The 23,942-nt window shown below is 45.2% G+C and overlaps 1 protein-coding gene across 2 annotated transcripts in view; it reads right to left on the reverse strand.

The window, feature by feature from the left end:
- The window catches only part of MEGF6 (multiple EGF like domains 6), a 458,871-nt gene that overhangs the window by 38,005 nt on the left and 396,924 nt on the right, over positions 1-23,942 (reverse strand). For both annotated transcript variants that reach the window (XM_030185804.1, XM_030185805.1), the window contains 8 exons: positions 23,314-23,439; positions 18,524-18,655; positions 16,819-16,947; positions 15,174-15,305; positions 14,244-14,372; positions 9,858-9,986; positions 5,483-5,611; positions 1,777-1,905 (listed from right to left, as the gene is read on the reverse strand). In XM_030185804.1, coding sequence (XP_030041664.1) covers positions 1,777-1,905; positions 5,483-5,611; positions 9,858-9,986; positions 14,244-14,372; positions 15,174-15,305; positions 16,819-16,947; positions 18,524-18,655; positions 23,314-23,439 — 1,035 coding nt within the window. The remainder of the gene's footprint in view (positions 1-1,776; positions 1,906-5,482; positions 5,612-9,857; positions 9,987-14,243; positions 14,373-15,173; positions 15,306-16,818; positions 16,948-18,523; positions 18,656-23,313; positions 23,440-23,942) is intronic.

Here is a 23,942-nt window from a genome sequence, read left to right on the forward strand (position 1 = left end):
AGGAGTCGAAGATGACTCCGAGGTTGCGGGCAGATGAAACGGGGAGGATGAGGGTGCCATCAACTGAGATAGAGAGTGAAGGCTGATGAGGGATCGCTAGAGTATCTACACCAGTATAGAAAAAGGTTAGAAGTCCTGTAAACCCAACATCGACAGTATGGTTCTGCAATAAAGCTACTACCTCGTCACGTACACCACTTTGATCACTTACTGTAAAAGTAGATTTTAAAAACCAATAAATCTGCACAAATATGGAATTCAAAATCTCAAGAGAGTTTAATTCTTTATATTCTCAAGTGTGCCGACTGCACTGATGCTGTGCTTTTCTTTGCCAGGTAATGTACTCAGCATGGCCAAAATTTGGGGGTTTGACTAGGCTTATGTTAAGTAGAAATTAGGGGCCAGCCGAAACAAGGCTTTTTGTTTCTAGCTGAAACAAAAATCTGTAGCCGAAATTCACCGCTTGGTTTCAGCTGAATTCAGCCAGGCCCCATCCCCAAGCATCACCCATTCCCTTCCCTCGACCAGATAGAATCCCCCTCCCAGATCCACCTGTCAGCTGCCCCTCCCCTGACCCTACCATAAACCCTGGTGGTTTATGGCCTAACTGGGCAGGAGCTGCTGTCTCTGCCATCAAAATGGCTGCCAAGACCTACAAGGGCAGTCTTGTGAGCCTGGAGGCCTGGGGAGCGCCATTTTGATTGTGGAAACAGTAGGGGCAGGAGCAACTAGGGATCACTCCTGCCACTAGACCACCAGGGCTACTAATTTAGACCCGGGAAGGGCCTAGGGGTACTGGGAGGGTGTTGGTCAGGTGACAGGCAGAGAGTGGGCACTGGTTTTGGTCAGTAGCAGCAGTATTTTTGGCCAAAACTGAAAAATGGCTGAATTGGCATTTCAGGCCGGTTTCGGTGCTGAAGCTGAAACCGAAACCCAAATTTGGTTGGCCTCTAGCAGCAATAAAATTCTATTTTTAAGTTATCGTTCTTGATGTACGTCAAGCAACAGCCCATTCCTCCAGGCAGATAAAACCGTATAACATAGCCTAATAAAGTGTTTTGTAATGCTATCAGACAATGGTTCTCAACCCAGTCCTCAGGAAACACCTAGCCAGTCAAGTTTTCAGGATACCCACAATGAATATATATGAGATACATTTGCACACAATGGAAGTAGTGCATGCAAATTCATCTCATGCATATTCATTATGGGTATCATGAAAACCAGACTGGCTGGGTATGTCCCGAGGACTGGGTTGAGAACTCCTGGATTAAAACATGTACTGGTGTGTGATGTTACTTTTGACTTGAAGTCAAGATAAGACTGCAAAAAAACAACATTTCCAGTGGCAAAGAACTGTTGCTTTTATGTAGATTCAGATCCTGTGAATCTCTGAAAGTCTTCAGATGATGCTGATGCACTCAGTGGCATTCCTAGGGGGGCTGACACCCGGGGCGGATCGCCGATGCGCCCTGCCTCCCGGGTCCAGCGCCCCCCCCCCCCCCCCCGGAACAGCGCGACACCCCCCCCCCGGCGAAAGAACCCCCGATCCCCTGGCGAAAGACCCCCCTCCGGATGCACGCCGCTGGGGGGGGGGGGGGCGCGCCTGCCATCTCTTCGTTTTCATGCTCCCTCTACCCCAGAACAGGAAGTAACCTGTTCCGGGGCAAAGGGAGCATGAAAACGAAGAGCCGACAGGCGTGCACCCGGGGCGGACCGCCCCCCCCCCCCCCCCTTGGTACGCCACTGGATGCACTATAAATAAGCCCTGCTTACCGAGTTCACAGGCCAATCCCGTCCACCCGTCTGGGCATGTGCAGCGACCTGTTATGTGGTCACATGTCCCACCATTTCTGCAGAGGCATGGCTGATGGCAGTCTACCCCATAAAAGCCAAGCTGACACGCTGAGAAGAGGAAAAAATAAAATTGTGTTAAAATATGATTTCTCTTGATGTTTCCGCAGCAGAAAAGGTGAGTGGTATTACCATATACTTTTAACAGAACATGCTAAACATTTACAAGGGACCAGCTGGTGTGGCCTTTTTCCATTTTAAAATTCACCCCAAAGCATTCAGGGGTCTATAATTCAGATTTTTTTTTTCCTTTCAAACGGACAAGAATCCCCAAAATACTTTTGGGCAAACATCTGCAAATGAACCCTGAGCTAATCTGTTCCTAGCAACAAGCAAATAAGTCTTTAGTAAACTGTGTGCAATATGCTTATAATGTCCGGGAGTCATTACCACACAATGCAATAGCAGACTGCTTTTGAGAGATGTTTTAATCTTTTAGAGAGCTGCTTATGAAAGAGGAGAGATTATTAAGGAAAGGCATTAAATGGAGTATCAAAGCTTTCCTCCTACTGAGAAGGGGAATTGCTTTATAGATCTCTGAACCGTCTGTTCACGCTTTCCAAAAATACTAGGACTAGGGGGCATGCGATGAAGCTACAATGTATTAAAATTAAAAATCGGAGAAAATTTTTCTTCACTCAACGTGTAATTAAACTCTGGAATCTGTTGCCAGAGAATGTGGTAAAGGTGGTTAGCTTAGCGGACTTTAAAAAAGGTTTGGACAGCTTCTTAAAGGAAAAGTCCATAGACCGTTATTAAATGAACTTGGGGAAAATCCACTATTTCTGGGATAAGCAGTATAAAATGTTTTATACATTTTTCGGATCTTGCCAGGTATTTGTGATCTGGATTGGCCACTGTTGGAAACAGGATGCTGGGCTCGATGGACCTTTGGTCTTTCCCAGTATGGCAATACTTATGTACTTAAGATTCTATACTATCTTTACCAGGTGAGCATGTCAATTTTGTTTTATTAATATTATTTTTTTCTTGCAAACCACTTTGGTTAAGTAATATTGTCAAAGGGCGGTTAAGCAAATTTTATAAATAAATTCATGTTCATTATCTCTGGAAATCAGCCTCAGTCTTTCAAGGGCTTTTTGAGGAAATCTCATGCTATAAACAGACTAGGGGACACTCAAGGAAGTTATACAGAAGTACTTTTAAAACAAATAGGAGGAAATATTCTTTCACTCAACTTAAGCTCTGCAACTCTTTGCCAGAGGACGTAGTAACAGTGGTTAGTGTATTTGGGTTTAAAAAGTTTTGGACAAGTTCCTGGAGGAAAAGTCCATAGTCTGCTATTGAGACAGACATGGGGAAGCTACTGTTTGCTCTGGGATTGGTAGCATGGAATGTTGCTACTATTTGGGATTCTAGAATCTTGTTATTCTTTGGGATTCTGGAATGGTGCTACTATTTGGGTTTCTGCCAGGTACTTGTGACCTGGATTGGAAACAGGATACTGGGCTGGATAGACCATTGATCAGACCCAGTATGGCTATTTTTATGTTCTTATGAGTATGAACTCAGGCTCAGATGCACAAAACATTAACGACCCTTTAACGACCCTTTATCGAAGAAATCGCCAACCGTTGCATGTACTAAAGCCCATTTTTCGAGGACCGTAGCAGCTAACGAAAATGGAATGCAGATGAGCAATTTGTGTAGAAACCCTTTTGAAATGACATGCACTAACCTTTTCCGATTGGTTTAACGAAGGAAAATGCCGAGAAATCTAACGAGAGGTCTGTACCTCTCGTTAGGGCTCTCCGGCTAAAAACTCTAATGTCAAACTCAAAAACGAACCAATTGCAGCGAAGCAGATACGCGAGACGCGTTGTGATTGGACAAAAGCACGTTGTAGCTGTATCGGAGCCTGTTTTGTTTTTAATAAAGCTTATAGAAAACGTGTCATAACCACGTTAATGCAGCGCATGCACTGCAGACAGACGCAATATATAAGCGTTGGTACGCGCGTGTGAAAGAGATGTTAAAAACAGTTAAATGGCAGCAAAAGCAGAATTTTTGCAAATAACATTTCCCACAAAATCGCAGTCAGAAAAAGCTGCGCGAAATCAGCTCCGGTAGTACTTGGCAGGAACCTGCGATGAAAAAAAAAAAGCAGTGCAGCGACGCAATTCTTTTACGTTGTCGACGCACGCCTATGAGATCACATGCGTGCGATAGCCACGCCCATAACGCACGCTTTCCGAATGGACCTGTGCGCATGCAGTACGTACACCGCTACGGCACATTAGCGAAACTTTCGGGAATCAGGGTTTGCAATACCGCACCAAACTTTTTGGGGCTGTGTTTTTGGAGCATGCTTCATTTTTTGAAATTCGGTAAGGGCTTTAACGTTCCTGATTTTTTTATGTTTGCTTGATGCATCTGGGCCTCAGTGTCTCAAATGTATCACTAACACTCGACATAGTACTTGCACCATGCAAATAAGAGCTTCCTTTTGGCGTTTGTAAGATGTAACAAGTGTAGGCAACAGTGCACGAAAACTCTTTTTAATCAAGCCTGTGGCACCCAATAGGATGGGAAATACTTCTCCATCTTTCTGCCACATTTTCTTGGTCTCTGACTGCATTTCCTGGTTCTTTCTTGCATTGAGTTGTTTTGTCGATCTGAATAGGAATGTCCCAGGTGATCATAACCTCTTCATTTTCCATAATCCTCATCTTTGTTGGGGTTTTCGTGGTGTTTCATAAGGTAGTTAAACAGAAGGGGTAGAAGAGAGCACAGTGTGATGACTTGAGCTTCACCAAGGTCTAAAATCAACCCATTGCCACAAAGAGAAGTCAATCATTTCGTTTTCATGTTAACTACTGTTGTAGACCTGGTGAGCTTCATTGTTGAAATATTCACCATTTTATGGCTCTAAAGTGAGAAATCCATTCCTCTGAAGCAGTGGCGTAGCTACGTGGGGCCTGAGGGGCCTGGGCCCCCGTATATTTGGCCCTGGCCCCCTGCCCCACGATCCCCTTCAACCCCCCTCCCACCACCAACTCTCCCCCGCCGGCATCGAAACAGCTGATCGCCGGAACTTCGTTGAAGAAAGGCGCTACTCAAGCGCGGAAGGAAGTCTCTCTTCAAAAAAAGGTATCATTTACGGCGACGGGGCGGGCGGCGACGGCGAGGGAGAGTTGGTGGCGGGAGGGGGGTTGAAGGGGATCGTGGGCAGGCAGGCAAGGGGGGGAGGTCCGATGTGGGTGGTGGCGGCGGCGGCTCGGGGGGGGCGGCTAAACAGTGCCCCCCCACCTCGGGCTCTGGCCCCCCCTCCTGGCGAGGTCTGGCTACGCCCCTGCTCTGAAGGTAATAATATAAAAAGCCCTTAACCTGAGATAGTTGCTCTATATTTTGTAGTTTGTAATTAGAACAACCTAACATGAGAGCAACTTCCACATCCTTTAGGTGGTACAACCTTTCAGAACCCCACATCCTCACATCCCCTTTATTCAGAGGCCTTTTCTGTACCAGGGTCATTTCAGAAGGCAGATACTCAAAACAGAGTTCATACTCCAAATGTGACCTACAAATGCAGAAATGCTACTTCTGGTTTCAGATGTTAGCCCATCCCATCAGGAAGAAGATGCTTTGTAATGTGACTTTGCAGTACCTTGCTGGCAGGAGGCTCCTCTCCACCCAGGGGCACAAATGCATTGTCCAGTGATATGATCACATGAAGCCCCACTGAAGCAGTTACACAACTCCAGGCAGTCCTCCCCGAATGTATTGCCTTGACATGCTGTGAGAGATATAGAGGTAAATTAGACAAATCTGGATTCAGGCAAGAGAGAAAGCAATACTACTACTTATCATTTTTATAGTGCTACTAGACATACGCAGCGCTGTACACATTATGAACTAGATTCAGTAAATGGCAACCAAATTTGAGCGCCAAAAAACTGAGTGCTGAGGCTTATTCTATAAACGGCGTTCCGAGTTGGGTGCTGTTTATTGAATAGCGCTTAATGCCGGGATCCATGCCCAATTTTGGGCATGAGGATTTACTGAAAATCCTCGCGCCTAAATTAGGTGTGGATCCGCCAAAATCTACAATACTGCATGCATCTTTAGGGAACACCCCTGACTCACCCATGCCCTCTTATGGCCACGCCTCCTTTTCAGTTGCACGCTAAAACATTTACATGTGCACCTGGCACGAAACGCTTTAACCTCTCGCCTGGGCTAACCCTGCGGCCTCTTAGAGGGTCTATCCCCAGCACAGCTCAGGTCCGCCTGCACCTGCCGCTTATGCTCTACACTAGCACCCTCCTCCCACCGACTGGGTCCCAACCACTTCTGGGTGAGTCTCCCGCCCTCAAGGTATTCCCCAGTGATTTCTAGGACACTGGGGCCACACTCCCAGTGGTCCCATAGTTCCTAGAAAGCACCCACAGACCAAAAAACACAAACCACCAGAATTCTTAGTCCAGACAAGCAAAGTCAATAAACTAAAGAAGGCTTACTGTCATAAAAATATTGAACAGTGAACTATAAAAACAGATGGAAAATAACAGACAACAGGTAACTGAATAAGGATCAATTATAAAACTAGCTAAACATTTTATCACTACCTAGATAGTGCCTGGGAAGTACAGGAAATATAGCTGCTCTCAGGTTACAGAATATTACTGCTCACAGAGTCTCAGTAAAGAGGCCTTTCTCTCTCTACTTCCAAACTGAGACTGGAGAAAAATCCAGTATTTCCAGACTCAATTTGAGCTCCTGGGCCAATCAGAGCCCAGAACAACATTTTTTAATGTAGTTGGCCATGTCACTGCGGGTTACTTTCTCTTTGGGTTAAACTATATAAGAAACAGTCATTTCTCTGTAACAGCTTTAAACATAAAACATGCACCACCTGCTGGCCAAACTAGACAAAATACACTTCAGGAAATCTCTACTATAATAAAACGCACCTCCAACGTTCTGAAGCTGACTCCGTGGCTTCACTGAAGTGAAGGGTTCGTAAGGTTCGCGAGATTCATCACTCTGTCACTATCTCTCTCAGCCCCGCCCTCGCGTCAAAACGTGATGACGTTGAGGGCGCCGAACCTATCAGAGGCGTGAGGGCGGGCCGAGAGAGATGGTGTCAGACTGACGAATCTGACGAACCTTACGGGGAGAGAGGGGGGCAACGACCCTGGAACTGGGAGGGAGGGAGAGAGGGGGGCAACGACCCTGGAACTGGGAGGGGGGCCGACCCTGGAACTTGGAGGGGGGGGCGGGCAGACCTTGCAACTGGGACGGAGGGTGGAGTGACCCTGCAACTGGGAGGGAGGGAGGCGGGGCCACCCTGGAACTGGGAGGGAGGGAGGGAGGGGGGCTCCTGGCACACACTCTCATTCTCACACACACACTCTTGCACCCAGTCTCACTCTCACACACACTCTGTAAAACACACACACTCCGAGGAAAACCTTGCTAGCGCCCGTTTCATTTGTGTCAGAAACGGGCCTTTTTTACTAGTAACATAGGAGATGACGGCAGAAAAAGACCTGCACGGTCCATCCAGTCTGCCCAAGAAATGTGCCACTTTTTTGTGTATACCTTACCTTGATTTGTACTCGTCTTTTTCAGGGCACAAACCGTACAAGTCTGCCCAGCACTATCCCCGCCTCCCACCATTGGCTCTGGCACAGTATTCTTATAATTCACATGCTGGAAAATTCACCATTTCGCCACAGCATCTTTAAAAAATAGTGCCTAGCAAGATGCGCACGTAAATCCAAACTGTTGCCAATTAGCACCAATAATCAATTGTTAGCGCCCAATTGTTGGCGCTAATTAGCTCGTTACTGAATTAGTTTGTGCATGCAATTTGGAGCGCCATTTATAGAATTTGGGGGTATATACAGGTACTAAAGTTTTGGACATTTTGTACTCATGAATATTTATGAGCGAGATTTGCATGCACTGCCTCCACTGCATGCAAATCTCTCTCATGAATATCCATTGTGGGTATCCTGAAAACCTGACTGGCTGGGGTGCCTCAAGGATCAGGTTTGGGAACCACTGTCTTTACCTTTTCCTCATTTGAAAGTCACTCCATTCCTTAATCATTTTGGTCCCTCTTTGTACCTTTTCTAATTCTGTTATATTTTCTTTGAGATGCAGCGATCAGAATTGCAGATAATACTCAAGGTGAGGTCACACCATGGAGTGATACAGAGGCAATTTAATATTCTTAATTTTATTCTCTAATTCCTTTCCTAATTCCTAACATTCTAGTAGAAAGGAGAGAGAGAGGAAGAGAAATAGAGAGACAGAGAGTGAAAAAAAAATCACTTTTGAAAGAACTACCCTGTTTCCCCGAAAGTAAGACCTAGTAGAGGTTTTCCTGAATTGGTAGATATAAGGCCTCCCCCGAAAGTAAGACCTAGCAAATTTTTGTTTGAAAGCAGGGCCGCCGAGAGCCGGACAAGGCCGCCCCCGGGCCGCCCCCCCCCCCCACCCGAGGTCGCCGGGCCCCCCCCCCCTCCATCCACCCTCCGTCGCTCCCGGAACTAACCTTAAACGCTTCCTTTCACCTTCGCAGCAAGCAGCAGCAGTGCAGATCTCTCCTTCCTTCCGTGCCCCGCCCTCGCGGACATTACGTCAGGCAAGGGCAGGACATGGAAGGAAGGAGTGGCCTGCCCTGCTGCTGCTTGCTGCGAAGGTGAAAGGAGGCGTTTAAGGTTAGTTCCGGGAGCGACGGAGGGCGGGCGGGCCAACCCCAATCCAACCCCGATGTTTCCCCGAAAAATAAGACAGCCCCTGAAAATAAGACCTAGCGCATTTTGGGGGGCAAAAATTAATATAAGACAGTGTCTTATTTTCGGGGAAAGACGGTATTTCTTACAGCTAAGCAGGCCTATAAGTGCACTCACAGAAGCCCTGGTGATTTTTAAGAAACTCCCAGTTTCCCAGGGCCTTAATTACTACAGTATCTGGTTAAATTATTGTTCTATTTTCCTTACCCAGTAACAGGGGCGTAGCCAGACCTCGCTGGGAGGGGGGGGCCAGAGCCCGAGGAGGGGAGGCACTGATTAGCCACCCCCCCGCCGTCGCCCCCCCCAGCCGCCGCAGCTGCCACATTGGACCCCCCTCCCGCCACCAACCCCCCCCCCCGTCATCGCCCCCCCCAGCCGCCACCACATTGGACCCCCCTCCCGCCACCAACCCTCCCCCGCCGCCACATCAGATACCTCGTTTGCTGCAGTCGAAGAGAGTCTTCGGCGCTTTAGTTCAGCGCCGGAGTAGCGCCTTTGTTCAAGGAAGTTCCTGCTGTGATCAGCTGTTTCTGACGCCTTACGTGCAGGACGTAAGGCATCAGAAACAGCTGATCACAGCAGGAACTTCCTTGAACGAAGGCGCTACTCCGGCGCTGAACTAAAGAAGACTCTTTGGCTGCTGCAAACGAGGTATCTGATGCGGCGGCGGGGCAGGTGGCGACGGCGGCAGGGGAGGGTTGGTGGCGGGAGGGGGGTTCAAGGGGATCGTCGCCAGGGGGCCAGGGCCAAATCTACGGGGGCCCAGGCCCCCTCAAGCCCCACGTAGCTATGCCACTGCCCAGTAAAAAGGGCGAGATGGTCAACAGCAGCCTGCCCGAAGAATTTCATTAATCACCTTGGCAGAAAAGGCATCATGCTTTCAAGCTAGCACCAGTGGGAGAGTCAAAGAAAAATAAGTGTGAAAATGACAATTTAGCCCTGTGGCTCTGCTAAAGCAGGACAGCACAGATGACTCCGGGGTTTCTTCACTGCCCCATCAGTGCTATTAGGGGATGGAGTACATTTCAAAGCTCCAGGGGGTGAGGGAACGCAACAGTCTGCTACTCTGCTGACCCATGCTTGAAAAAGATTCCAGGGTGAGGGTTTCACTCTCAAAGGAGACTTCCCTTCCAGCCCTCTGCCAGCAAAAACCAACAGACACCTGAGCCTGCTGCCGGGTAATGAAATAAAGAAAATGAGGGAATTCAAAACAGAAGTCTGCAAATCAACACTTACTTTGGTTACAGCTAAGGCCGGTCCAGCCAGCAGGACAGATGCAGACTCCACTTACATGATTGCAACGTGCACCATTCAGGCAATTACAGGCCAGTGAGCACTCGATGCCATGGAATCCATCAGGACAGGCTGCAGAGAGAAACCCACAAGGTACAATCAGGGAGAAACCCATCTTTTGAAAAGTGCTTCTGAAGAACATAGTAACATAGTAGATGACGGCAGAAAAAGACCTGCACGGTCCATCCAGTCTGCCCAACAAGATAAACTCATATGTGCTACTTTTTGTGTATACCTTGATTTCTATCTGTCCTTTGCCCAGCACTATCCCCGCCTCCCAACCACCAGCCCCGCCTCCCAACCACCGGCTCTGGCACAGACCGTATAAGTCTGCCCAGCACTATCCCCGCCTCCCACCACCGGCTCTGGCACAGACCGTATAAGTCTGCCCAGCATTATCCCCGCCTCCTCTCATTCTATAACTTGGCACCTATATTTACACGTTCAGCTCCTGATTCTATAAAGGTTGCCAAAACTTGCACGTGCAAATTTATGCGCGTTTCCGATTTGCGCATGGCATTTAATAGAATAATGAACCAATTAGTGCCAATAATTGGCTTTTTAACAGGAAATTAGCACTAATTAGATTTAATTGGGACTAACTCGCATAAAGTTAGGTGCACAATCCACACCTAAACTTTTCATGTGATACAAAAAAGGGGGCATGGAAATGGAAGAGTCATGGGTATTTCAGGTGTGTTTTTCAGTCACTTGAGTAATTACAGAATATGGGTGCTCCGCATGTAAATTTAGGCACGGGCATTTGTGTCATGTTTTCGTTGGCGCAAACAGCAGTACCTAAATTTACACACAACCTCTCTGCTTTAAGCAGTTATTCTATAAACCATGCCAAACTTTAGGCACGGCTTTCAGACTACCGCTTATACGGGTATTTTTCTGCACAAAATTTTTAAGTGCTATATACAGAATCTAGCCCTGAGTGCGCAGATAGATTTAGAACCTACACACTCAACTGCTACCATTAAGTATGTAAGTACTACTTGGGTGCTAAGTGGTTTTCTATAACTTCAGCACGCAGCTTGCTTAGCACAGAAATGCAAGAGGATGTGTTCAGGGAGAGGCGCATGGGTGGGGCATGGGCATGTCCAGCATTTATGTGCGCATCTTATACTTTAACAGGCACATGATAAAAAGCAAACGCCGGCGCTAGAGGTTGTTAGCGCCATACTAGAGCCGACGTTTGCTACCACCTCTTGATCAGAGCCCTCGAGCCCGTGAAACAACGCACTCGAGGGCTCTTAGCGCAAGTAGCATGCAAATGCTAATCAGCGCTTAACACATTCATCCCCAATGATCAGCATCAAGCGCGCCAAAGATTGGGTCGCTGGCCGCGACAAACCCTACGCCAGCTCCGAGCTGGCGTTAGGGTTTGCAGATCATTGGGGAGGAATGGTGAGCCCTGTCCAGCATGAATTTGCATGCTGGCAGGCCCCCATTCCCCCCTATAGCAAACCTGCCAGCGAGGGCAGTTGAGGACGTCCAAAATTTGGCCGTTTCTGTGACAGGGCAATTGAGGACATCCAAAATTTGGACGTTTCTGCAATGGGCAGTTAAGGACGTCCAAAACTGGATGTTTCTATGAGAAAGACGTCTTTCTCATAGAAACATCCAATTTTGGACGTCCTTAATTGCCCATTGCAGAAACGGCCAAATTTTGGACGTCCTCAACTGCCCCGTCGCTATACCTCCGACACCCCCTTGAAATTTGGCCATCCCTGCCACAGGGCAGTTGAGGACGTCCATCTTCCGATTTAAAGATGGGCGTCCTTCTCTTTTTGTTGGTCTCCAGCCCAGACCTGTCAAACAAGTGTGGGAGGATTGTGCTGAGCGCATGCTCAGGCACAATCCTCCCACACTTCTATTCCATGAGCAGAGATAATTGCGCTGCTTAAATTTGCATGCATTATCTCTCATCATAGATCTAATAGCGCCCCGCACTGTTCCAGCACTATTTTAGAGCGCTGTTTGATCATCTGCCTGTAAGTGAGGCACTAAAAGTGCTGCATTTGGGTGCATCTAAATGTAGACTCCTAGATGCCAACTTTCACTAGTATTCTATAACGGAATTTGGATACCCAGATGCCATTATGAATTAGCTCTCAGTGCGCTTCATCCGTAGTAACATAGTAAACGACGGGAGATAAAGACCTGTATGGTCCATCCAGTCTGCCCAACTAGATAAACTCATTTACTTGGTATGTGATACTTTATATGTATACCCGAGTTTGATTTGTCCTTGCCTTTCTCTGGGCACAGACCGTAGAAGTCTGCCCAGCACTCTTTTTGTACTAAAAGTTCTGAAGGTTCTGGAATCCTAAAGAGTTACAAGATTCTGGAATCTCAATTAGTAGCAACATTCCACGTAGAACCCCAAAGAGTAACATAGTAAATGATGGCAGATAAAGACCTGTACGGTCCATCCAGTCTGCCCAACAAGATAAACTCATTTTACTTGGTATGTGATACTTTATATGTATACCCGAGTTTGATTTGTCCTTGCCATTCTCAGGGCACAGACCGTAGAAGTCTGCCCAGCACTCTTCTTGTACTAAAAGTTCTGAAGATTCTGGAATCCTAAAGAGTTACAAGATTCCGGAATTCAAATTACCAGCAATATTCCATGTAGAACCCCAAAAAGTAACATAGTAAATGACAACAGATAGACCTGAACGGTCCATCCAGTCTTCCCAACAAGATAAACTCATTTTACATGGTATGTGATACTTTATATGTATACCCGAGTTTGATTTGTCCTTGCCTTTCTCAGGGCACAGACCGTAGAAGTCTGCCCAGCACTCTTCTCGTACTAAAAGTTCTGAAGCTAACGTCAAAGCCCCTTAAAATTTACACTCCAGCCCATCCATATCTATTCAGTCACGATCAGGGCACAGACCGTAGAAGTCTGTCCAGCAGTGGTTTTGCTTCCCAATTACCAGTGTTGCCACCCAATCTCCGCTAGAGCTTCTTGTGAAACATGACCAAAAGGTATGTGTATTCAAAATTACTCTGGATTTATATGTAGTCATTTCAGTTCCATGTTTCCCCTTTTATGCCTGCTCTATACGATGGGATGTATTGACCTATGCATCCATAATGATAACAGCAGCATAAAATAATCTGTGGTCACTAATCCATGTTCTGTGCATATATGACTGAGGTGCAGTGTTCTTCTGATTTGTAGTTTCTGTGTGGAACATCCTGTTTGTTATGTTTTACCAGTAAGAGATGTGATGATATTCTAGGGACTGGTGTAATATTCTCAAAGATGCTTTTTTATATGCTCTATGGCTGGTGAAGGGGGTGTGGCTACTGTAGGGGCAGAGCTATATGCAGGGGCGGAGTATTTGTAGTAGCCCCACCCCTAAGGTTGCCCTGTATGAGTACCAGCACTTTTCTTACAAAAAAAAAAACACTGGTCCTACTGTACATTGAGGGCACTCCGGTTCCCCTATTTGGTTGGATTTTCTAGCTACACATTATAAATATGCATGGGAAAACACTGCACAATTTGGGTCTAAAAATCAGGCTGATGTACATAATTCTATCTCAAGCATATTCACTACGTATAGCCTGAACGACCAGGGGTGCCTCCAAAAGGCGTTGAAAAATCCACTGATTAGGGTACTCCTGATGACAGGGCCAAGAGTCACTTATCTAAGACCTGGTGCAACCATATTTATTTACTTTTTATATTTATTTGGTTCACTTGTATCCCACATTTTCCCAGTGCGGGCTCAATGTGGCTAACAAAGTTACAAGAGAATTACATAATACAGCAGGATATAATAGTTATATAAAAATTAACAAATGCAGTAACGAAAGCAGCTAAATAAGAGAATACGGGTGGGAAAACAGGAGCAACAAAAGGAAAGCAGACATAAGGCAAAAAGTGGGAAATCAAACAAAATGGAAATAGGGGTTTAAAGAGTATGGAGGTCTTTGGGATAAGCTTTACTAAACAAAGAAGTTTTTAGTAATTTTTTAAACGTCGGGTGATCCGTTCTCGCTTTCAGTAGTCTCGGCAAAGCATTCCAGGAGTGCGGGCTGAGGAACGAAAATCCACATTATTGTCTCAGATCTGGACCTCCAGATCTTTCTAACCAAAATAAATATTCATGATATGTATACTTCACTCTCTTAGACCCATATTTGCATATTTACTTTAGATGCCATGAAAATTGGACATCATTTAGAACCACTCAAGCAACAAACACTAGGACCACAAGATTGGGCCAATAATAACCTTCAGCTGATAGGTTCACTCGTGTTTAAGTACCTTCAAGGTATATGCAAAAGCAGTGTACTCACAGCGTTCACAAAACGTGCCTCTCCAGCCAGCTGTGCAAGTGCAGGCGCCACTGACGTGGTCACATGTGGCTCCGTTAGCACACCGACACCGGTGTCGACAGCTGGGCCCATACTGTCCTGCAGGACACTCTGCAACAAAACCAAGGCAGCAAACACAGAGCGGTTAGTTATGTGGAAAGCCTGGCTGCAAGAGGACATCGGTCTTAGGGTCGCCAACTGGCTGCATGTTTTCAGGAGAGTTTGAGGTGGGCATCGGTTTACCCCCATTGCAAGCATGGACTTGTAGTTATGATTCTTCTCTTCATTTGCCTCAGCAAAAGGAAGAACCACAAAAGTCCATGCATGCAATGGGGGTAAAACCAGGGATGGATCCACCAGTCCTGAAAACTGGAACCAGTCGGCACCCCCGATCAGTACAGTTTCAGTACAGTTTTCTTCACGTGGGCAATTACTTTCTAGTAATGGTCCATTAAATAGCAAAATAAGCCTCTGTGAAAAGTCAAAGAGATGCTAAGGGGGGTAATTTCAAAGTGATTTCTGCCCATGGGAAAAAAACAGGGAGGGGGGGAGAGGGCAGATCACTGTCAGTCTTCCCCTGAACACACGTCTGAGCTGGAACATACATGTGTATGTTGCACTATTGAACCCGTTGCTATTTTAGACATTGATAACTGCGAAATGAGTGTTCATTCTTGCATATGTTTTAGAAAAGGCTCTGTGTTGACAGCTCATTTTCTAAAATACTACTGGAATTTGATGCGTCCCAACCTAGCTATCTCAATTTGGTACATTTTTTTTCTAAAACCTGCCTTCACATGTCCACCGGTTTTCATAACATGCGTAGGTTATGACAAGAAATTTGAAAATGAAAGAGAATTCTGGTCTCAGTTGGGATATCAACTGTGGAACCATGCCAAGCGATGTACTCACTCTGATCACAGCGTGCTCCAATGTAACCCGCCTCACAGACGCACTGTCCTGTTACTGGATCGCAGCTTCCATCGCTGTTAATGCAGCTGCAGGTGTTGACGCAGTCTGGTCCCCAGTGACCTACATCACAGGCTGCAAGTACACCACAGTTTAGAGGGAGAAAGAGGATTTGGAGAGGCAACTACAGAAGGAGGAATCCAGGAGTCCGTCCTCATTTGGATGAGAACGTTACATGAGAATGGTTGCTGCACTATCTCCCGTCTTGTATCCCTCTTGCATCAGAATATTTGAGTCTTATTACCCTACAAAGTCGTGAATGCTGTGTAAGTAAGTGTATGATTTTGTTTTATGTTGGTCTTGGGCTCACTTTTCGTAATTTTGTATTTATTGTCTTTTCCTTTATTTTAATGGAGTTCTTTTATGTTGCTTGTTTTCTGTTTTTAATTAATTTTTATATTAACCGTCCGGAAATCACTAAAAACTAACCTATTCAAAAAGGCATACTCTGCCGATCCAACCTAAATGACTGACCTCAGCGACACATCAAAATTAAAGTACGTAATGGACATAATTCAACTCCTCCGCTGCACATTTCCCTAAATGTGACTGCACCACAAGAACTTTATCCTACCACAATCACTCTGTATATGTTCTCACCGGAGCCAGCAAACGCCTCCCGGTACTATGTAAGCCACATTGAGCCTACAAATATGTGGGAAAATGTGGGATACAAATGCAACAAATAAATAAATATTGTACAGTGTAAACTGATTAGACTTGCCATGCAATACTGTCAGTATAGGAACGGCAGCTGGCCAGTTAAATGGCACTAAACCAAGTATCCAGCGAAATTCAGCGGGAGATAGCTGGTTATTCCCCGCTGAATATTACCGGTTAGCACCTAGGAGATAATTGGCTATATTGCGCGAAATAGCCAGCTATCCCCAAATATTCAATTCATATCTGGCTATTGTAAGTGGCCATATCGGGAGGATAACAGGAGAGGAGCAGAACAAAACCATTAACGTACAGGAAGGGAGCAAAGGAAACTGTTACAGAGACCTGACTATCTCATGTCATTTTATAGGCTTAGAGTTTTTTATATTAGTGATTTTTATTTATTTATTTATTGCATTTGTATCCCACATTTTCCCACCTCTTTGCAGGCTCAATGTGGCTTACATAGTTTAGTTATGACATTGTCATTCCAGGATATCAGATACAATTAGTAATGTGCAGAGAAAAAGTAAGGGGAGGAAGAAGGAAGTGATTAGGTGGGTAAGTATAGAAGGTGGACTTTCCTAACTGGATGGGTTGGTGAGGTGGATTAGTGAGGCTATAGGTTCTCTTTGTAGGCCTTGTTGAAGAGATATGTCTTCAGAGATTTTTCTCTTTATTGTTACATGTTTGACGATTCTTTTGGATTTTACCCTACTTGTCTATTTTATGTGCTGATCCACATGTGTAAACTGCTTTGATTAGCATTTTGTTAGACGTGTAGTAATAAATAAATCAGTCTGGGAGTGCCTCATAGATGAATTAAATGAATGTACGGTGTGTGAATGCGCAGGATCTATGACTTAAATACAGAGATGAAAACTATCAACATAGTGAAAAATTGTTACAATGAGCCCAATATCACTACCTCTTCTGCAATTATATCCAGTCCATCCCGGGGAGCAGTTACATTTCCCAGTCACTGGATCACAGTGTCCATCGTTCTGGCAAGCACATTTGAGCAGGCAGCCTTCCCCAAACCAGCCAGCTGGACACACTGGGGGAGAGAGAAGAAATCCACGTTACCTGGGTGGGTAGGACTCCTTAGCTCCCCCTAGACAGATGCTGTTTCTCCAGGAATTTTCAGATGTGAAGCAGGCAATAAACCGGGAAAGATCCTGTTCCCAGTTGGACACCGTATGATATACATAAGAACAGCCATACTGATGGTCCATCTAGCCCAATATCCTGCCAAAGATATCCCACATTTTCACACAATCAAATATGGTTGCTAAACCGGCTTTAAAAATTGGCGGATAGTCAGTTATATCAGGCGATATAACTGGCTATAGTCTAGCCGTTAACCGGGGATATTTAGCATGGGATAGCCGGTTATCCCCCACTGAATATCAGTAGACAGGGCCGCTGAGAGATTTGGCCGAGCCCGGGGCAAGGCCGCCCCACCTCCTGCCATCCCCCGTCGCTCCCCCCCCCCCCCCCACTGCCGCCCCCCGTTACTTCCCCCCCCCCCCCCCTGCTGCAGTCCGCGGTCTCACCTGCCTGCCTCCACGGCTCAGGGACCCCTGCATTCAAGGCGCCAGACGCAGATCGCCTCTCTTCTGGTCTTCCCTCTTTGTGTCCCGCCCTCGTCTGATGAAACTTCCGGTTTCCGCGAGGGCGGGACACAGGGAGGGAAGGCCCAAAGGGAGGCGATCTGTGACTGCCGGTTCGAATGCAGGGGGCCCAGAGCCAGGAAGGTGAGACCAGGAACTGCAGCGCTGGCAGCCTGACCCTGGCACCATGCCCCCCTTGGAGGCCTGGGCCCGGGGAATTTTGTCCCCCCTGCCCCCCCCCCTTGGCGGCCCTGTCAGTGGATAGCTGGTTAAGCCCTATTTAACTAGTCAGCAGCCATTCTGGCCAGTTAAATAGCGCTGAATATCGGGGGTATATGCTCGTATCATGTGTTATCAGGGCACCTAACTAGAGGTGTCCTGTTAAACCGTAGAACTACCCCCTTTGTACAATTATGTCCATACAGTTTATATGTGCTTAGTTTTTACTTGGACTAAGCAGAGGCTCCAGGGGGCGATGTTAGGAAGGGATTTCCATTTATGGGCAGGCATGTTCCTGAAAATTCAGGCAAATACATGTAAGCGAAGAGAAAATGTGTGCATGGTCAAGAACAGATGGAAATATAAGTACATAATTTCTTCAGGGTAATTTTGAAACCAGAAGTTCATTTTGAACATTCAAACCCTCACAGAAAAAAAAATATTATGTGCATGCAGTTGACATGTGCTGTCAGTCATAAAATTACTCCACTGAGAATGTCATTTACTAACAATAAATGATCTCTTAAAAGGGCAAAAGTCACAGAGCAACGGCAACTAATGGGGAAATCTTTCAGGAATGAACATGAAACGGGTGATGAACCTTGCAAAAACATTAGCCAGTCATTCTTAAGATGCTGGTAAAGGTGTATCATGTGGAAAATGTTTTACTGTGCAACTGATGTGCAGGGTTACTCCCTTGTGTTTTGGTTTTGCATACAAAGCAGTTTCAACCAGCTCAGGCTAATGGCTTGCCAGCCCCCTCCCCTCCTTCTCACAACAAGCTGTACATCGAATACTTACCTGTTTGGCAGAGATTACCCACAAAACCTGGGGGACACAGGCAAGCTCCAGTCAGGGGGTCGCAGCTCGCATTGTTTTCGCATATGGGACAGATCTCCTGACAGCCAACTCCCCAGTGTCCTATTGGGCAATCTGAAATTGGCGACATGCAAGAATTACAGCCATTAAGTGGATGAAATCACAGTCCTCCTCATCTCCCAGAGTCAGTGTCTCTGTCAGGAAAAGAATGTGTGTTATTTTAATGTAGATCCCAGTTTATGCAGTGGGGCCTAGTTACTAAGAGCACACATTAATAACTAGCTGCAAATCTGTACCTGAGGCAACGGAAGGTGAAGTAAACTTAGGATTGCAAGGAATTCAAATCCTGGCTTACAACAAGCGAATGAGATACAATGCATTAATCAACATATTCATTTGATTTGGCAGCTGAATACTGCACAGCTACACAATACCACTGTAAATAAGATTTCTTTTGTTATTAGAGTGTTGATTTAATGATAAAAGGTAAAAGTAATGGAACAAATAAGGAAGAAAAAACCTACACAAATGTGCGCAACAAAAGAAAGGAGTGAGGCAAATCCAAAGAGGATGTCAAAATGTGAAAGTCTTTATTGCAAAAGTCATAAAAACGACCCGACACAACCATGTTTCGGCACAAAGGCCTACCTCAGGGGTCAAACACATCTAGGTAGTAAGAATAATACAGATATACATAAACAAATTTGTGACATCATTTGTCTAAATTTGAATCAATTAACGATACATAAACAACTCGTACATGGATTCGCCTCACTCCTTTCTTTTGGTGAAAAGTAAGTAAGCTATGCTCTTTTAAATACCCAATTGACTGTCCGTTTCTACAGGAGAATACAGTTGTGCCACTGAAGAATACACAGGGGCAGATATTGAGACTGCGGGACGGAGCCCGGCTAATTCCTGCGGTCTCCGGCAAACCCTGAAATTCAATGCTTTGGCCGTATCATTGAATTTCCAGGGTTTGTTTGGCCACTAAAAACATAGTTGGTTAACCCATCATTCATTGGCTGACCGGCTAAGTTATAGCAGCCAAAGATACACCTGTTATTTACACGGGTCTTTCTGGCTGCTAAACTTAGCCGGTCAGCCAATGAATATTAGCACAACAAACATAGCCAGTGACTGGACTAGCCACTAAGTGGTAATATTCTGCAGAGACAGCTGCTGGAAGTCTTGGCAACCACTTTTAAAGAGCGATACAGCAGTAAGAGGGTCAGCGCCGGCAGGAAAGACTGGGGATCTTTCCTGTCTCAAAGACTCCACTAGACCACCAGGGTTGCTTCAGGCATGTGCCAGGAGGGCAACCTGTGGCTCAGGGGAGGAGAGGAAAAGAGATCACGGCAATAGCAGGGAGCGGGAGGGAGCACCGCAGGGCCCCTGGAAGCATGAGGCCCTGTGTGACCGCCCCTGTCGCCCCTACCTAAGACCGGCCCTGGATGTAGATCTTTAAGCCTAAGACCTTTATAAAGTACAGTAGTTGACCTGTGAGATAACAAGTGAGTGTACCAGAATGGTCAATGCCAAAGGGTGAAAGAGCGATTGAACCGAATGGATGAGACGTAGTCTGAACAAAGAACGTTTTTCTGTTTGTCCTATTTGTGGACGAAATGAAAGTTGAGGATCTATAAGTACACTACGAATACGGGTAATCGAATGTTGCAGAATGGGAGTGTTGCAAAGATAAATGGGTAATTGAGAATTATTGGACATGTAGTTGGTGAAAAATAGAACTTGAGGCTTGTCAGGATTAAGAATAAGGTGGTTTTCCTGTAACCAATCTGTCATTTTGCAGAGATTGTCACTGATAATTGAAACAATTGTAGAGCTAAAGTGATCCACTACTGTAAGAAGTTGGATATCATCTGCATAAACATAGAAAGTAAATCCTAGAGACTGAGCTAGAGTAAGCAATAGAGAAAGGAAAATGTTAAATAAAATGGGAGACAATATAGAACCCTGAGGTACTCCAGATGCGGGAGAGTAAGGGGCTTTATACTTACCTCCTAAATGATTTGCCTCTAGATGACATTTTTTAACTATAAAATATTAGTTTGCTTTTTTGGCTTTTTAGTTGCCATGATTTTATTCTAGTGGTTCTGCAACTAAAGGACTAATGTCACTGACTCACAACCATCAGGGATGGATTTTTTGGTGGCCACAGGCAACTGGGAGAGGAGTACGTGTGAATAAGGTCTTTCCAAGAATGAACACCTCTCCTTGCCCAAAGCCTTTGCCAGACCCAGAGCCTCCCCTCTCCAATTTGTTCACAAGAGCTGTTAGGCCCAGCCCTGCTGTAGCAACATCAAAAAAATTTTGGCGGACAGGCCTACAAGACCTCACACACTCACAGGCACAAAAACTTAGACTGTGAGCCCTCTAGGAACAGAGAAAGTACCTACAAATAATATGTACAGCGCTGCATACATCTAGTAACGCGGATGGAAACAAACAAAGCAGATCAGTGGAAATACAAACAAACTTTACTGATAGACAATAAAGTTCGTTTGTATTTCCACTGATCTGCTTTGTTTGTTTCCATCTTGGAGTTTGCGGATCGGCTGCCTTGCTGTTTTCTTGGACCCTACTTCCACTGATCTGCTTTGTTTGTTTCCATCTTGGAGTTTGCGGATCGGCTGCCTTGCTGTTTTCTTGGACCCTACATCTAGTAGCGACCCTACATCTAGTAACGCTACAGGAATGACTACTATTAGTAGTAGTAGTAGGCCCTGCAAGCACAGCAGTCCTGTCCTTTGTGGGTTTCCATGGAAACAGGAAAGCTTCACAGATCCCAAGATAAAGTTTTCTTTTTGGTGTTCCTATTTCAGGGATAGGCCCAGGCCACTCACTAGGACAAGCACCATTGGGCAATAATGGAGGCACGGCAGTGGTGACGACTGGCGTCTATGAAATTTTACCGGTCAAAAAGTTGCCTAACGCCTACGCCTAAATTCAGGCCCAAGAACCATAGCAAATGATACACAGAACATCTTGTTGTTCAAGCACATAAACCCAACATATATCTACACTGAGCGAAGATGACATTCAGATCAGCCAAATTCAACTGTCAGGACCATGCATTTCCTTGAAAGCCACAATAAGTCACTGGATTAAAACACAGCAGCAAGTTTCAGCAAATGGAAGCGCACTGCATTTTACAGAAGCACAACCATCAGCCATCAGGATAGATAAATGTGGGAGCACAGTCCTTCTACCCAGAACGCATAGTGAAAAATATATTTAATAACTCTTAGCAGAAACCAGCTAAGATAAGTTGGATGACTTTGAAGTCTGGATTTGCTGAGATTCCAGTTGTCTGCTAATGACCCGGGGACTGGCTCTGATAACTCTCTGGGAATTAGGAAAGGGCTCATTAACCTCTGGAGTATAACTGGGCAGACATTTTCTGTGGCTTGATTTCTATTTTAATTGCTCTTGATTGAGAAATCTTTGGCCACACATTGGTAATTTGTGTGAGAACAGAGGGGATGGATCCCACGGGCACCGAAGCCAATGTACTACAGTACATAAACATGTTAATGACATGCAAATATGTGATTTCACAGATGCGAGACGCTTATTGTAGCCTCTCGGGTTTATAATGCTTTAAGCATTTTCTAATACGACTAGTTCTCTGGAGAGACAACCGGAGTCTTGCTTTTAAAGACGCGTTCAATTTAATCTAACACATAAACTCTACCCTACGTTTTAATAAGGTTTAATATATCCGATGTAAAAACAGGGAAAGATAACCGATGTGGTGAGAAGACTCCTGACGCAAGCCTTGCTGGCCGAAACACGGCTGTGTCGAGTCCTGTTCTCCCCTATTTTGTATATATTTTACGATTAATACATTTTTTTAAATCTTCACCATCGGAGTACCGTCTTCATTTTTCATCATTTTTGTTTACCTCATTTTTTACAGTCACCTTCGCTGTTTTGTGTATTGTTGATTTTTGTGAAGATAGTTTTCTTCTGTTTTTAGTTTATAAAAGTTTTTTATTAACAAATAAACACAGCCATACAAAAGTATTTAACGGCTAACATGTCTCACATGGTACATAGAGCATAATACAACCATTTATTAGTAGTATCCCATAGCAATAAACGTTCACTTGTTTATTTTTTTACAATTCCTCCCCCCCCCTGGTTCCCCTACCCTCCCCCCCCATTCCACCTCCCACCCTCCCCACCTCAGGACCATGTTCATTTTAGTGTGTGTGCATGTTTCCATATATATATATATACCCCCCTGTGTAGTTGTCCCTGATAAAAGCCGTTTAATATTCAAATCATAAAGTATTTAGTATAAGACTTCTGCCTCTCTGTGTTAATGTCTCTAGCAGACTTTCTTCTGTTTTTATTTGTACACGTGTGTTGTAATGTGATAGGAAATTCAGATCTTCGTCAAATCCGGTGGGTTTGGTCAAGGCAGAAAATCAAGTGTGGGGGGAATGGTAACAAGGTTACACTGAGATGAGAAAAGTCTAAGGGTAGGGGATATACGAAATGAGCAAACTGTTCAGGAATGAAGGGAAGCCTCAGTAGAAGGCCTGGCGCGCAATCATGAGAACTTTAAACGGGATTAGATATGATACAGGGAGCCAATATCCTTCTATGAAAATAGAGTTAAAATCAGGGGCAGAGTGGGAATTCTTGATAGTAAATAAATCTTCCCAACCAATAGATCTGTGATTTAACCACTATTTTGAAAATTTCTCCTAGCAATGTATTCCTGAAACTGCCCAATGTCTTACCTCTGTCACAGTTCGCTCCCGTTTTACCAGCAGCACACAGGCACAGACCAGTGATCCGGTCACAGGGAGCCCCTTCACAGGAACAAGATTTTGAACAGTTCATCCCAAATGTTCCATCAGGGCACTCTACAGAAAAATAAGAGGAAACATTGGGACCAAAATTATTTCTTTAACAGATGTGATATATAGTATTATTTTACTATACGCACACAAGGACGTTCAGATATTGTACAGACAAAAAGATTGACTCATGGGGCAGCTGGAATATAGTGATATTACATTTTTCCCCAGGTAAAAGGTGAGTAAAAATGTCACATTAAATAGATCTACATCAATCTATATTATAAGGTCTAGAATCCAGAGGTGGCCGGTTCAAATCCCACTGCAGCTTCTTGTGATCCTGGGCAAATCACAACCCTCCACTGCCTCAGGTACAAACTTAGATTGTATCTTATTATATCTTATCAGAGCCCTCCTGGGACAGAGAAATATCCAGTGTACCTGAATGTAACTCACCTTGAGCTACTACTGAAAAAGGTGTGAACAAAATCTAAATAAATATTTGAGATTCTACATGGAATGTTGCTACTATTTGAGATTCTACACAGAATGTTGCTAATGGAGGAGTG

The sequence above is a fragment of the Microcaecilia unicolor genome, chromosome 13, assembly GCF_901765095.1.
Source record: "Microcaecilia unicolor chromosome 13, aMicUni1.1, whole genome shotgun sequence".
Classification (NCBI taxonomy): domain Eukaryota; kingdom Metazoa; phylum Chordata; class Amphibia; order Gymnophiona; family Siphonopidae; genus Microcaecilia; species Microcaecilia unicolor.